Source organism: Limanda limanda, chromosome 12 (assembly GCF_963576545.1).
Source record: "Limanda limanda chromosome 12, fLimLim1.1, whole genome shotgun sequence".
NCBI classification, from domain to species: domain Eukaryota; kingdom Metazoa; phylum Chordata; class Actinopteri; order Pleuronectiformes; family Pleuronectidae; genus Limanda; species Limanda limanda.
Window position 1 is genome coordinate 27,476,816 of NC_083647.1, and position 16,548 is coordinate 27,493,363.

Genomic DNA, 16,548 nt, shown 5'->3' on the forward strand with positions numbered 1-16,548 from the left:
GAGCTCAGCTCAGACCTGGAGAGGTCTGGAGAGGTCTTCAGTGCATGGGTAAAAAGCTGAAACAAAAGTGGTAATCACCTTCTTTTAGCTACTGGGTCATCTGGTCAGGCCTGGGGAGGTCTGGTTGCAACGTCAGTACAGGAAAATGGCAGCGTTTTCTGTGGGCTCAACAGTTGTATACTACCTGAGGAGTTCCTGCCTCCTCAGGAAGTGGTCATGGGCTTCAGTTGGCTCTCAGCCAATGAGATGTCAGGGTTCAAATCTCAGGGAGCGGCTAGAATCTTTATTATTAGTATTGGCCATAAAGAGCTTGACTGCATGGATCCTGCTGAATACAATGTAAAACCAACTGTTGACAAATAAACTTAATTTATTGGAAAAATTAACAAATGTGAGTTGTGTTGTTTTTTTTGCTGTTGTGTTAATCACAGTTTGTTGAATCAGCACGAAGGGAAACAGACGTGTTTTCTCATCGTGCTCTGAACCTCTTGCTGTGTCCTTGAGTCCAGGTGAAAGTTTGGACTAAAGAAATTCCCTCGAGGTGTTTTTGAGCTGCTTATTTGTCAGGTCACAGCGACCTTGACCTTTGGCCTTTGACCATCAAATTCTAATCAGTTCATCCACGAGTCCAAGTGAATGTTATTACCACATTTGAGGAAATTCCCTCAAGGTGTTTTTGAGATATTGTGTTCACGAGGATGAGACCTGAAAGCATATTGTCTCCGACCACCAGCCTGGGGACGTAAAGCTCAGACGTCTCTCGAGGACAGATGTCTCTCAGTGTGATTTGGTGCAGCTTGATTCAATTTAACGGACTTGACGCAGAGCTGCTGATCAGGTGTTTCACCATTTTCACCATAAACATCGATACAACTTCTTCTTCTTTGTGTGTATTTATGAAGCAGATCTTACATTTCATCAGATTTTTATTCTTTGACTGTTACAACTGAACTGCTGCAATAAGTGTCCTGTAGTTTGTGAAATATCTGACATCAGCACGTTCAAGTGCACGTTCCACATGTCTTCTTCTGTCCCCAGAACAAAGAAGACATGTGGTCTCAGGCTTTGTCTTCACATGTCGGCCCAACTATTGTTCACAACTATTAGCTCCCAACTCAATTTAAAAACCTGAAACTATCTGAGTGTTAAATCCTACTTAATGACAGATAATGTTATATTTACATTTCAACTTAAAAAAGGTCATAACTCTGTTTCTGTTTCATAGTTTTTATTTTTTTGATCACAATATTAAAATCACATCACTAGGCTGCTGTTGAATAAACACTTTTACAGACAGAATCATTTTGGCTTCATCACATCAAACAGACAAATGTTCATATATGTTGTATTATTTCATATGTGAACAGACTTTATGTGATTAAACATGAATCATGTCTCATGTGTGAGTTTTAATAAAGTTTGTTGAATGTGAATAATGATCAGCTGTTATTGATAAATGTGTTTTTATATGGATCTTCATCAGTTTACTCGATTTCATGGATCCACACAAAATCTAAATGATAGAAAACATTTTCCATGAAAGTAAAAAACAAACCAAAGGTAAAGATCAGAAAATAATGAAATATTTTTACTAACGTGGAAAAGACGACAGGAGAAATAAAAATGAGTGAGAAGTAAAAGGAGAAATAAACAAATCTTTAGAATAAGGAGTTTAACATTTAAATTCAGCAGATTTCTCTTGAAGAAATAAACATGATGAATAAAATCTTTATCTCTAACGGCTCTGATCCAGCGTCACAGAGACTTTCACAGGTAACAGCTTCAAGGGATCTGTAATGCTAAAGAATGGAAACATCTTCTGAGTGAAAGTGTGTATGAAGGTGTGAATGTGTTTGTTAGTATCAGGATCAGAGAACGACAGTTCTCCTCTGTTCCAGTCCAGTTTCACTCTGATCCTCTGGATCTTCTGCACAGAGAGAACAGATGATACTGATGGTGACAATGCTGAGTATTTACCTTCATAGAACCCTATTCTCCAGTATCCAGACAGATCTTTTCCCTTCCTCTGGACAGACTCTGCTGACACACCCAGTGCCCAGTAGGTACTGTCTCCAACCAGGACGTCCCAGCTGTGAGTCCCTGAGTTAAAACCCTCAGATCCCAGGACTGTGGCGTGTTTATCAAACCTCTCTGGATTGTCAGGAAGCTTCTGTTTCTCTCCTCCTCTCAAACTGGTCAGATCTTCAGACAGGACGAGCCATGGATTAGCAGAGTTTGGGTCCAGAACCACAGGACTGTAGGAGACCACGTCCTTCATCTTGTTCCAGATGTTGAAGCTCAGGTTGCCCAGATGTTTGGCCTTGTCTATCAGAGCTCCTGAGGCCAGCTGTGGATCATCCAGCAGGGGGCGCTGCTGGACTCGTTCCACTGCAGCCTTGTAGTTGAGCAGGAACGAGACGTCTTCAGCTCTCAGCTCGTCCTCTGTGGTTCTGATTGTGTCTGAAAGAGACGTTATGTCTCTGCTCAGAGACTCAATCTTCTCCTTCATCATCCGACTCTTCTGCTCCTCTTCCTCCCTCAGTGCAGCCATCCTGGCCTCCTCTTCCTCCTCCAGAAACCGATGAAGCTTTTTAAACTGCTCCTTGATCTGCGTCTCTGTGAGTCCGGCCTGGACCTTAATGTGTTCTGCTGTTTGTTCAAACTCTACTTTAACACGTTCAAAACTCTGTAACTTCTCCTTCAAGGGCTCCAGAGTTTCCTGAAGCTGCTTCTTGTGTTGTTGTGCAGCTTCATCGATGGGTCTGAATCTGTGGTCGGTGTGTTTTTCTGAATCTCTGCAGATCACACACACTGGCTGCTGATGGTCCAGACAGAAGAGTCTGAGTTTCTCTGAGTGCAGACTGCAGAGAGCAGGTGAAGAGCTCTGATCTCTCTCCTGTAAGAAGGTCTCACACAGGTTCTTTAATGCCAGGTTACAAGGTGGTTCTGACCTTGAAGATCTTCTCTTACAAAGTGGACACTCTTTTACTTCTTTTTCTTTCCACCACCTCTTCAAACAGTCTTTACAGAAGCTGTGGCTACATGACAGAATGACAGGATCTCTGAAGACATCATGGCAGACGGGACAGCAGAGATCCTCTTCTGATCTGGAAGCCATTGAGTCTCCAGGTGAAGCTGAAAACAGACAGTCAGTCAGTCACAGCTCCATGAACTTCACTGAGGTTCACTTCCCCTCTGAGTCGAGGTGTTTGTTAAACTCACGGTCAGTGTGTGGAGCGTCGGCAGGTTGTAGTTTGACTCTTCTCTCCTGTAGCTGGACTCACTCAGGACGTCTGGTCTGGTTTGGTTCAGTTTGGTTTGGAAGGTGAATGTGATCGTCTGGTTTTCAGCCTGCGTCTCTTCAGGGAGGAACAGATGCTTCCTGGTTTCTCAGGTGTGTCAGGAGAGGGAGGAGCTTGAGATGCTGGATGATAAAACCTGTAAAACCTGAAATAAATGTACAAGCAGCTCTGCTGCCAGTACAAACTCTGCACCTCCCTTATGGACTGAACTCTAACACTTTAACTCTTCACTGCCTGATTCATCTGCCTGTGCAACATCAACGGTTCATGTGCAATACATTCATTGTTCATATTCCGGTGAGTCAGGATACGATTGTAAAAAGTAAGAAGCTCACACAGACAAGAGACTTGGATGTAAAATAGCTGCTTGAATATGATCGTGATCTGCTGAGGGTTCAATGTTCAGAGGTCGTTCTGCTAGAGTGAGAGTTAAAGTAAAATATTAACAGGAAGTGCAGGGGGGGGGGGTCTGTCACGTAACTGCAGAGCTGAAATAAATAGTTTCAGTGAATTAATTTGTGTTCATTTGATTTGTCATTTAAACCAACACTATGTAACTGTTACTGAGTAACAGCGCCCCCTGCAGCCACACATCATTAACTCTGGTCGGGATATTACCCATGATCCTCTGCTTCCTGACCCAGTATATCTGCAGCTGTAACAAATCCACCAAACTGTTCAGATTCTTCATGTTTCACAGTTTCCTGCTGAATCTTGGAGATAAACTCTGGTTGTTAATAACTTCAGAGACAGAGAAACTCAGCAGAGTCACAGAGAACAGACGCTCAGGGAGAGAAGGAGGAAACTTTCTCTTGTTCTCACTCACACATCATTCAGAACATTTAAAGAAGTTATACAGATTCCTGACGTTTCTCTGTCGCTCATAGTTTCATGGTGTTGATTAAACAACAAATCCTACTCACAGCCGATAAAAGCAGTAGCTCCATTGTCTGTTTGTTGCTTCACATTTGACCTCAGTGCCGCTGGGGGTGGACGGCTGGTTCAGGACGTGTCGATAGTCACAAGAAGAAGCAGCTGCCACTAGTTTAAATAGATTTACTGTTTACGTTCACTTTATTAGCAGATATGACGCCATTTGAAGTCTTAATTAGTTAATTTGTCAACAGCAGAATCTCTCATGAAAAATAAAACTGGTGTTTAGACAGAAAATTAGTCTAGTTATGTTTCATATTAATGAGTATTAAATATACCTGATTATCTGTTTAATGAATAAATCTTTATCGCTCCAGATGTGACTGAAGCTTTGGAAATCAGGAGGTTGAGCCTCGATAATCAATGTCAGCATCAATAAATTGTCTTTCGATTTAAATTAAACAAAATATTTTACCAGCTTCATTTACTTAGTTCAATAATATTGATGTTTTGCGTATTTCTACATTTAAACTAAGTATTTATCTTGGAGGAGGATTCGCTCTGAGTGGCGTCGTAGTTTTGCAGGAATCAGACGTTTGTGGCCAAAGAGAGAATCTGATAGAAATTTGAGATCAATGGTCGACTTTGACTAGAAAGTTCTGAAGAAGCACTCAAGATATAATGAAATCGATGTTTGACTAGTTAAGTGGCTGTTTGCAACATTTATGATCATAAAAAGACGCTAATGGTTCGTGACCGGAGACATTTATCTTTGTGTAGATGAAGCATGAAGTGCAAACGTTCATTGCAAGCGACTGCTTAATGTAATGGTTGTGTACGAGACAATAAACTCTTGAATCTTGTTGGCTGATCCTCTCAGTCTGTCTGGCTCGCTGTTCGCTCGATTCTTCATCTAATAATAAACTGGTTCATGTATCAAAGACAATAACTAGCGGCTGCATCTTTGGATTTTTAATTAGAAGAACATGATGAAAACAACAGCTTACAAATGAATGAGTGGTCAGAAGTCAAACTTAATTATTAAGTCAAATTAATAAAATACCAGCAGGTCAAACAAGCAGCTTCAACATAGTGAAATATCCCTTTAATGATTTTATAGAACAGTATTTAGCATCAGGAGCTCAGAAGAAGACATTAATACTTTTATTCTATAAGCCAACATGTGCGTCTACAAAACTTTACAAAGATGACACCATTGAAAAATACACTATATACTTTCCACCTGTTTACCATTTAGCTGGTCTGTCTCTAGTTTTAATTCTAATGTCCGACTGAATATTCTACAGAATGAGAAGGTGTGTTTGCAGGATTAGGCTCTAATATGATTATTATATCAGAAGTAAAATTATCTCAAAATGGAGACAATTAATTCTGCAACAAAATATCGTCCCAACAAAATTTGGTTTCATGACAAGTCGAGATTAATAATTCGTGGAATGAAAGTGAGATTCTTCAGTTTCAGATCTCATTTCCAAGCAAACTTGGTATCAATGAAAGATCCGGAACTGAATCCATATGGAGTCAAATCATAGAATCAAGAATTATGATTAAATGTGGGAGTTTAAAGGAATGTTTTTCTAAAAACAAAACAACCGTAGTACACATTAAATAAATGTTTTTCAAACTTGGTTTGTGTATTTTAGGTAATTTTGTATCACAACCGGGATATGTTGGTTGTATTTATGGAAGTGGGGAGGAGTCATTGCTGCATGACTCAGCGTTAATTAAAGCGGAAAAATAACACAGCTGCAGATGTTTTATTCGCATTAAAAATATGAGGAACTTTATTCACTTTATGTTACAAAGTGATCGGCTGCGTCCGACAGAAGGAGAACAGGAGCCGGTCTCAGATTCAGTTCAGAGGTCACACACTCTGACCCTGAGACGCAGAGACTCCCAGCGGTGGATCCTCCTCACGCCCGACCTCTCCTTCCTTTAGAGATAAAGGATGCGGAAAAGCAACAAGATCGAAACTCATGTTTACACGTTGACTTGTATCAGACTCAACCGAACAGCAGAGTGCACGTGTTAGAGACGCTTTCTCAACGTAGTGTTTCCAAACATCTGAAACTCCAGAGTCGTGTGAAGAGCTTCATTTTCTACGGAAACAACTCCAGAGAAACAGCTTCCTGTTGATCTCCAGTCGGATCACGTCCCACGGTATCGAGAAAAGATAGAAGTTCCACGTTGGTATGTTTGTAGTTTTATGAACGTGAGCTGATATGTGTATCGCTTGAGAAAGAATAACACAGAGACATAATAATCTGTACATGGTGCCAAAATATTTCTTTTAAAAATTCATTTATAAGTGTTACACAAGTGGCGTTTAATGCACATTAGACCTAACTTTATGTAGTTAACATTTTTTTAAGGCGACGTCCAATTCAGGTCTTAGAAACGGGAACTTGGCTTCAAACAATTTACATTTTTAAATCACAGAAGGAAATAAGACACTCACTGATTCAGACGTTTGTCACATTTGTGCTGAAGAAAACTTTGGAATCATGATAAACTGAGCGAGGATCCAACAATACAAATGACTTAGTTTCTACAGGAAGTCTTTGAGAACACGATGGTGGAAGATGATGGTTCCCAGGAGTTGTCAAAACCACCAGGATCCATTCACAGATCCTCAGCATGGGCTCCAACAAAGAGAAAAATGATTTTCTCCATCAGCCGCTTTGGTTTCCTGCTCTTGAATGAAACTCTTCAGACAACAACACTCTGAAATCTTGAGGGAATACAAATATAATAGTCCAGTCACCACGGTAAGGTGCGCTTGATTCCAGGGATTAAAAAGAAAAAACATGAATCCAAACTTAGCTCAGTCCTCCGTGGCCCTCGGGTCCAAACCCAAAACCCTGCTCACAATCAGAGCATTTCAGACGTGAGAAGGAGAAACCGTCCCGGAGGACGACGCTGTCCGGTGCGGCCGCCAGCACCACGTCCACAGAGGTGACTTCTGATATTAAATTAGCTTTGGAAAGGAGGAGAGTCGATCCCCACCTCACACCCTGGAGAGAAAGGTGGACAGATGGGACGGACAGGAAGCCGGAGACAGACGGGGACCAGCGGGTGGACGGACGAGTCCTCGTGTCACTGGACGACCTCGAAGTAGTGCAGGATCGCCATGATGTGCTGAGGCATGAAGACGTAGCCGGTGTAGACCGCCATGCCGGCCACCGAGACGAGCAGCGAGTCTGAGGAGGAGACGTTAAGGGACAAACTCGGAAGGAGCAGAGGACACATCCATGGTTCACTTTAACAAAGCACCGCTGTTGCTATGGTTACGCCAGGCGTCCACACTCTACATCTGAGACTTGTGTAAACGTCCGAGTTTGAACAAACAGAAAATAAAACTTTGACCTGAGCTCTCATGAGGCACCGGATCATTTTGTTTTTTAAATCTTTACTGATTAACGTGACGTGTGGACTTGGGCAGCAGCTGGACCCCCGAGCAACGGGACCCCCGAGCAGCTGGACCCCCGAGCAGCTGGACCCCCGAGCAGCTGGACCCCCGAGCAACTGGACCCCCGAGCAACTGGACCCCCGAGCAACTGGACCCCCGAACAACTGGACCCCCGAGCAGCTGGACCCCCGAACAACTGGACCCCCGAGCAGCTGGACCCCCGAACAACTGGACCCCCGAGCAGCTGGACCCCCGAACAGCTGGACCCCCGAACAACTGGACCCCCGAGCAGCTGGACCCCCGAACAGCTGGACCCCCGAACAACTGGACCCCCGAGCAACTGGACCCCTTGTGTGTATTTGGTGGGACGCAGCCCCGAGGCGGACGGTAACACAAGGGCAGCCGCCTGAGAATAATCCACACAACCACACCTCAGCCTGAGGACGTCATGTGACCACGAAGGGAAACTGACATCCTCCTCCATCCTTCAAAGTTCTTCTCAACTTTCCCTTAAGGAACTTGTCGACCATCGGTCTCGTGCCGGTTTTTAGCCGTAGACGGAGTTTACCAGCACAGAGTTTCACTCCAGTTCAACACACAAACGCTGGTGAGTGGATCCAGACGGAGCTGAGAGACGATCCGGAGCAATCACCGTTTCTCAAAGAAAAGACAGAGCGCGTCCCGTGTTCCTTCTTTTAACTCAATTCAAAAATGGCGCTGGACAAGCGAGGCTACCAAGCAGACCAATCAGAGCTAGTGGGGGGGGCACGTGCACACGTAACTTTGAGGCAGAAGCAGGAACTGGGCTTTAATGTTGTCGTGTGACAACGGGAACTGGCTGCTTTATTCTTAACTGAGGCTAGTTGTGTTACTGGAGGAGTCCACTAGGGGGCGCACCACTGAACTGGCTCTGTAATCAATGACTCATGTTTCTGTCACTTGTGGTAAACAAACAAAAAGGCTGTAAAACTTTGAATATCTTTAACTTCTAGTAACAACAATAATATCCTGTTTGTTATTGTGTAGACGCACACGTGTTCTTCTGTTAAAACAAAGTATAAACAAAGATGGTGGCACTTGGCTGAAGATCAAGTTAGAAAGTTTGCGTTTTCTAATGTGGAACTCGGATTTGTCATTTAAAACACACACATGGATGAATAAGGATTAAACACACATCGCTCTCTCTCTCTCACACACACCGGAAGTCTCATGTAACACTTTCCCTGAGGAGTCGCTGCTTGTTCTCTAATCACTTGAACCGGTTCACTGTCAACACACAAGCGACACACAACGTACACGGGATTTAAACACAATTAAAACACACACTAGTATTCATGAGTCTTCACTGGAAATCACATTGTTTAAAAACGATTCAGTTAGAGAAGCTAGTGGCAGCTCGGTTAGCCTGTTAGCATGTTAGCCTGTTAGCATGTTAGCCTGTTAGCATGTTAGCCTGTTAGCCTGTTAGCATGTAGCATGGAAGGATACTGAACACAGTCCGCTCCCAGGGCTCCAGCATGTAGAGGGCGGTCACCAGCAGGTACTGGTAGTAGAACCAGGACAGTTGTTTCCAACAGTCTCCCAGCGCCATGGTCACACTTCTTTCTCTTCTTCTTCTTCTTCTTCTTCTTCTTCGTCCTCCTCTTACTCAACTTCTTCTCCTACTTCTTCTACTTCCTGTTGTGGGAGCGCCGGCGTCTCTCATCACGTGGTGCTGCCTCTCAGCCAATCACAGCCCCGACGTGACCAGGGAGTTCCAACATCCTGTTTTCAAAATAAAGTAAGGAAGTATATTTTATATAAAGTTCCGGTGTGTAAGATTCAGGTGAAGGTTTCTATTGGCAGAAATTTAATATGAAATAATCCTGATGATGTTTTCATCTAAACTGTTAAAGAGTTGTTTTCTTTACCCGAGAAAGGGACTTTTATATTTAGATACTTCATATTTAAATACTTTATAATAAAATACTTTATATATAAACACTTTGTATTTCCATCGGGAGCCGGTCCGTATGGTTCCAACATCCTGTTTTCAAAATAAAGTAAGGAAGTATATTTTATATAAAGTTCCGGTGTGTAAGATTCAGGTGAAGGTTTCTATTGGCAGAAATTTAATATGAAATAATCCTGATGATGTTTTCATCTAAACTGTTAAAGAGTTGTTTTCTTTACCCGAGAAAGGGACTTTTATATGTAAATACTTAATCATAAAATACTTTATATATAAATACTTTGTATATCCATCGGGAGCCGGTCCCTATGGTTCCAACATTCTGTTTTCAAAATAAAGTAAGAAAGTACATTTTATATAAAGTTCTGGTGTGTAAGATTCAGGTGAAGGTTTCTATTGGCAGAAATTTAATATGAAATAATCCTAATGACGTTTTCATCTAAACTGTGAAAGAGTTGTTAAATTAACACATTATATCATATCATATTATATTATACTGCATTACATTGCATATTGCAATATGACACTGTTAACTGTTCTGCATTTAGCATTTCACTTTTAACTTCACTTTTTATATTTTATATTTTTTATATATTTTTATTCAGATATTGTTTATCTCAAAATAAATGTTACTTTGTATAAATATTGGTAAAAAGTGAGTAAATAATAAGTAAACAGTGAGTAAATATATACTGGTTTCCCATTTTTTATTGCTCTCCTATGCATGTTGTATTTATTGTGTTTTTATGTTCTAAGTTCATTGTTTGCACCAATAACCAGAGCAAATTCCTTGTATGTGTGAACATACTTGGCAATAAAATACTTCTGATTCTGATTTTCTTTACCCGACAAAGGGACTTTTATATTTAGATCCTTCATATTTAAATACTGTATAATAAAATACTTTATATATAAACACTTTGCATTTCCCAGACTTGACAAACTAAACCTTTTGAGTTTTTATGACAACTGAAGCTTCCACAGGTTCTCTTTCATGTTTGGAGTATTTATACACTGTAAGAATGTAAGAGAGTAATCAATTGTTGTTGAGATGACGTCATTAAAGTTAATATGATCGAACGCGTAACGTCCAAATTTGGTGACTTCCTGTTGCGTTTTCAACAACGCTCCGCCATAACGTATTTTTTGAGTTTATATATAAACATATATACCAGTTCCACAAAAAACCCGAAATGTTATTGTGCTGTTCCTGAAAAAAAGGAAAAAAATATTTAATTTAAAATCATTTAAATTTGATTTGATCCAACGTGTAACGTCAACGTTTGGCGACTTCCTGTTGCGTTTTCCACAACGCTCCGCCATAACGTCTTTTTTGTGGTATAATCATATAAACCTGTTCCACAAAAAAACCGAAATGTTATTGTGCTGATCCTGAAATAAAAAATATTTATTTAAAAATATATAAAAAATATATACTATATATATATAAATAGATGTAGATATAGATTGATTGCTCCTTCAGTTCCCACTTTTGTCCACAAGATGGCAGTATTGTACTTCTCAGCTTGAGCTAATGTTGTGATCTGACCAGAATATTAATATGATTATTATAATAGCCATAATTAAGGGCGAAACGTCTCCGTGTTGCTCTGCCGGCGGATAAACACATCACTTCCTGCGTCTTTCAGGCGGCGCTGGACCACGATCAAATGTAGACAGTTAAAATATAATGTTAGTCGAATTAAAGTTGTGAAACAAGGCTTACCTTCTTTTGGCATTAGGTGCCACTATCACTACATCCTGACTATAGATCTGTCCAGGTCTAAGACATGGAAGGAATCCACTGACTGGGACTTTAAAGCAAACTGACAGAGGAATTCTTTCTAAATGAACCTTTGAAGTCTTTTATATAAAGTGTGGGTGGAGTTAAAGTCACAAACAAGTATTATCCTCTCAGTTTAACCCTTTGATACACAACACGGGTCAAAAGTCAACCTACTCACTTTTTATTTTCTCTATCTTTGCAGTTAATGCTGAACTTTTTGAATAAAAATCATTTTGGTATCACTACCCTTCTGCACATGGGTCAGAAATGACCTGTAATCATTTCCTGTGTCATTTCATATTCTATTTATTCATTAAATACTGTTATTCTCCTTTTTTCCTTTCTTACTTTATTAACAAAGGTACATTTTGTGAAACCTTTGGTGCTGATTGGACGATGCACAGATGTCGTCTCGAAACTATTAAATACAGGATGACAAGTTCCTTTAACACTGTGAACACACTATCATTAGATTTCTACCCTTCGCACACACATACACATACTCACTAAAGCAACACATGTGGACAGACCAGACAGATCAGCTTCCTTTTAAGAAAACATATTTTTTAGTGAAACTACACATGCGTGAGGCATTTTCAAAGATTTCCTCTTCAGTAGGAACCAATGGATTTGGGTCAGTGACCGAGCCACAGGTACGGACATCTGTCTTGTTTTATGGAAGTCACTGACAACAACACACACACACAACGATGTCAGCATCATGATTTTGGCATCAATTTTTGTACAACCAATGAGAAGCTCAGTAGAACCACAAAGCTTCAGTCATTCAAGCAGGGAGTTCCTCTGTCTCTCCTGTGGTCTGAAAGTTTCTGACAGAGGCAGAACTCCACTGTTTATTAACTGTGTTTCCAAAAATGGCCAATGTTAGATTATCACAGCTACAATTATTGTTTGTATATCAACAGACAAATCATAATAAATATGAGTGAAGTGTCACAGATATGTTGATAGGGAAAATGTCTCCAGTTTATTTGTTCTAACGTAGAAGTCCCACTTGACACACAATTTAAAAAAAATACTGTATCAACCAAAAAAAAAAGATCTATAGCTCTCAAATATTTGTAAATCCTGAAATATCCATAAGAGTTTTGGCCTCAAAGAATCATGAATCACTTTGTCTCGAGTGGGAAACAACAGCTGCAGCGAGCAGATCTCAGCGTCTGGGTTCCTCAGAAGTTTAAAAGGTTTCAAAGATAGACGACGTTCTTCTGAAGTTTCCCTCAGACGGGGAATCGACCCTGAAAGTTTCTGAGCGGATTCATCATCGTCAGACTTGTAGAGATTCGCAGCAGGAATCTCTCTCTCTCTCTCTCTCCGTCGGGACGCTGATGAAGAGAGAGAGAGGAAACCTCCATCAGTCCCTCTCAGCAGTGGCTGGCCAGGATGTTGAAGAAGTGGTACACCTCCTCCTTGTCGAACACGGCCACCTCGGTGGAGCACTCGGAGCACTGCACCGGGCGGTAGACTTCATCGGCCGCCATCCCAGCCGGCGCCGGGTCAGGAGCCGCGCCTGCAGCTGTTTCTGTCTTCTGGCCCCGCCTCCTCTTCCTGCCTCTCTGCTTCCTCTCCTGCTCGGTGTTGTACCGCAGCACCTCGTCCCTCTTCACCGTGCAGTTCATCACGAACATGGCTCGATACTGCGTCCGGTAGTTTTCATGCCTGAGTGGAACACAACCGAGAAATATGTGTGTCGTTAAATAACGTCATATTTAAAACCTACCAGTCGACATTTCATGAGTTGCTGTTGGACCTGGAGTCAGGTAAATCGCCATGGCAACTCATGCTGAAGCAGAATCAGTTCATGATAACAGATCAAAGGAACGACTGCAGCCTCACCTCTGACAGTCCAGGCAGAGCATGGTCATGCAGGCGGGACAGTTGAGGATGGCGTCACTCGTGGGTAAACTCTGCGCCTGGCGGGACTGCTTCGAGCCGGCTGGTCGTTTCCTGCTGTTGTATCTGAACAGGAAGACACGACCACGTGGTGAAGAAACCTTATCATCGATCTTCATGTCTTCATCTGCTCTAGACGAACAATTGTTTGATCAAATCTTGAGTGGTGTCCTCTCACCCTCTCCTCCTGGCGTCCACCCAGGCCTGGTCTCTGTCGTCCTTGTCGGGGTCATACAGCAGCTCGTCATTGGTCAGTATGACCCGCTGTCTCCGCCTCTGGCCTGTGGAGCCGCCTGCCGAGGAAACAGACGTAATGATTAGGGTTGCAAAGGGGCGGAAAGTTTCCGGTAAATTTCCGGACACTTTCCGTAAACTTTCCATGGGAAGTTTAGCTCTGGAATTTTGAAAAAAAAAAAAATACGCAAATTAAACGCTAAGCAATAAAAACATCATTCCAAACTCTATTTTAAAGATGTATGGAACGTTGAGTTTCAACCCTCCACTGGTCATTCTTCCATCACATGCACAGATAACTCCCAGCATGCTTCACTCTACAGCAGGGCTACTGAGGCCTGCTGTAGAGTGCAGGACTAGTCAGGTAAGTTTCCATGATATTACTGGGAAAATATATTAGCATGCTGATTGAGGATTGTTCATCTGTTCATCTAGCCTATTTCCATTCATTTATCCATCAATTGTAAATTATGTTTACAGACGATTCCAATTGTTTGGCTAACTATTTATATCTCTGGCATTGCATTAGTGTTTTTTTACAAACTTTTTTCTCATCTTATTCTACAGAACAATGCCACGTGCACTCTCTCATGTGTGGAGACATTTCACCTCATCCAATGTAGAAGGAAAGGCTGTGTACATTTGCAAATACTGTGCAAAGACCTATGTTAAGAATGACACAACGATGCAGAAGCATATAGTCAAGTGCCCAAAGTTTCCTCAGGGCTCAAATCAGCCTATGACACAACAAAATGTTTATATTTATGTCTGTATATGACAAGGTAAATACAGTTAGTATAAATTACCCACAACATTTCCAGTTTATTCCTGTTAATTCCCGTTAATTCTCGTTAATTCTCATGGAAAGTTTCCAACTTTGAATATTCCCGGAATTTTGCAACCCTAGTAGTGATGCATCTCATTAACACATTTTGGGGAAATGTTTACGCTACAGCTTGTCTCCGAGTCTTACTTGGTTTGTCCTCTTCTCCTTCGGAGTCAGAGTCGAAGTAGACATTATCGTACACCTGAGGATTAGGGAGTCCAGCTCCGGCTCCTCCCCCGTTCTCCAGGGCTTGTGCTGCAGAATAAACACAAACAGGAATTCATCAGGAATTCTTTCAAACCAAGGTCCTGTTTCACAGATCACATTTTGGAAAGTATATATATATTTGCGCTAAATTCTGCAATTATTTCTATGATGATGTGATTAAACTTTGATATTTCATAGTTTAACATCAGGCCACTCTGTTCACCAGCTGCTCTGTGACTGGCTCTGGGTCTGTTTGGTTGTGTGTTGGTTCCCATTGTCCCACGTCAACACATATTCATATGTATATTCTTTGTATACATAAGTCTATATACACATATTTATACATGTGTACATGTTATAATTACTATTATTATATCACTATTACTATTATATTTTCTGTTGCTGCCATTATTACTATATACTGCTTTTATATTGGTATAATTACTATCATATATAAATATATATTATGTTATATTATATACTATATATACTGTAGTATTCTTATATACTGTCTAACAATAACATTACCATCATATCATCAGTACTATTACCATCATCTTGCCACTGCACCTTATCTACCTATTTATCTTGTGTTTCTGTTTTTATTCTTTCTACCTCAATATTTTTTATTGTATTCTATTGTATTGTATTCTATTGTATTCAAATATACCGGCTGCTATGACGACTTAATTTCCCTTCGGGGATGAATAAAGTAATCTATCTATCTATCTATCTATCTATCTATCTATCCATCTATCCATCTATCCATCTATCTATCTATCTATCTATCTATCTATCTATCTATCTATCTATATCAAGCAGCAGCAGAGACACTTCACTCTGAGGACACCTAGTGGCACCTTGGACAAACCCTCTGTGAGGAAAACCTTCTAAAGGAATCCCTCCAGGTCCCACCCATGCTCTGCAGTGTTACCTTCTGCTGACGGACCCCAGGTCCCCTCCAAGGTCCTGATGGTGGAGCTGAGCTCCGCCTCCATCTCCTTCTCGAACTCGTCCCCGCTGGACGACTCGCTCTCCCCCGTCAGGTACTCTCTGATCAGCTTCTTCTTCTGGGCCGGAGTCCCGTTCAGCAGCACCTCCAGCTCGTCCTCGGAACTGAAACACCGGGACACACACGAGTTATACACATTGATATATTTCATAAGTTGACAGAGAGCCCTAAGATGTTGTTTTCAAATGCTTACGACAAAGACATACAATTGAGATTTGATATTTCACATTTTAATGATTAACTTCATTTTCAATAACTATAAATTAATTGAAAACAGCACGTGCCCATAACTCTTTTACTCTGTTACTGTATATATGTATATACTTTATTCTACTTTATTCTATTCTATTTTATTCTATTTCTTATATATTGTTGTTTTTCTTATATTGTTGTTTTTATGTTCAGTGCACCAACGACACCAAGTCAATTTCCTATATGTGCAAACATACCTGGCAAATAAAAGAATTCTGATTCTGATTACAACCAAATATAAACAATGAAGTATATATATATAATATATCTGTGAAATGGGAGGATAATTCAGTCCAGTTTTATTTTATTAGCCAGCTTCAACTTGTTGACTTGATGTTGAACTTTTGTAAATTGTTTAGTTTTAACTTATAACTGATCTACATCAGATTTAAAAAGTGTTTTGTCCTTCACTGCAAGTTAAGAATTTAAATCCATAATGTTCAGGAGGAAATAATCTGTCTCTAAACTTCAAAGTAATATTATTTGATATTTATCGTGACAATTATTATGTAAAGAAATATTTTATCCCCATGTAATTTCAGGCCATATTATCAACCACAATATATACTCTTAGTGCAATGTCCTTATTTAACTTGGTTAATCTAACCACAACAATCTATTGCTTTTTCTGTCATTTTTGTGTTTATATTATTGATTACTTTGTACATATAAATATTTCATATCTTGGATTGTTGACTTATTTATTACTTTTACTGGGTTTGTACTTCTGATATTCTTCCGTGCTGTAACATCCACCGATT

At 40.7% G+C, this 16,548-nt stretch overlaps 3 protein-coding genes across 3 annotated transcripts in view; all 3 read right to left on the minus strand.

The window, feature by feature from the left end:
* Positions 1–1,703: 1,703 nt before the first annotated feature.
* On the minus strand, positions 1,704–3,118 carry LOC133014889 (E3 ubiquitin-protein ligase TRIM35-like). Its single transcript, XM_061082107.1, has one exon. It carries the CDS (start codon positions 3,116–3,118, stop codon positions 1,736–1,738), a length of 1,383 nt encoding a protein of 460 aa, XP_060938090.1. The 3' UTR covers positions 1,704–1,735.
* A 2,014-nt stretch (positions 3,119–5,132) lies between these two features.
* Positions 5,133–9,286, minus strand: sptssa (serine palmitoyltransferase, small subunit A). Its single transcript, XM_061082117.1, has 2 exons — positions 9,094–9,286; positions 5,133–7,396 (listed from the first exon to the last, which is right to left on the minus strand). Exons 1-2 carry the CDS (start codon positions 9,194–9,196, stop codon positions 7,293–7,295), a joined length of 207 nt encoding a protein of 68 aa, XP_060938100.1. The 5' UTR covers positions 9,197–9,286; the 3' UTR covers positions 5,133–7,292.
* A 2,838-nt stretch (positions 9,287–12,124) lies between these two features.
* Positions 12,125–16,548, minus strand: part of eapp (e2f-associated phosphoprotein) — a 4,797-nt gene continuing 373 nt past the window's right edge. The window contains exons 2-6 of the mRNA XM_061082114.1: positions 15,458–15,639; positions 14,464–14,571; positions 13,435–13,549; positions 13,200–13,322; positions 12,125–13,022 (exon numbers count right to left, since the gene is read on the minus strand). Of these exons, the coding sequence (XP_060938097.1) occupies positions 12,728–13,022; positions 13,200–13,322; positions 13,435–13,549; positions 14,464–14,571; positions 15,458–15,639 (823 nt within the window). The 3' untranslated portion in view covers positions 12,125–12,727. The remainder of the gene's footprint in view (positions 13,023–13,199; positions 13,323–13,434; positions 13,550–14,463; positions 14,572–15,457; positions 15,640–16,548) is intronic.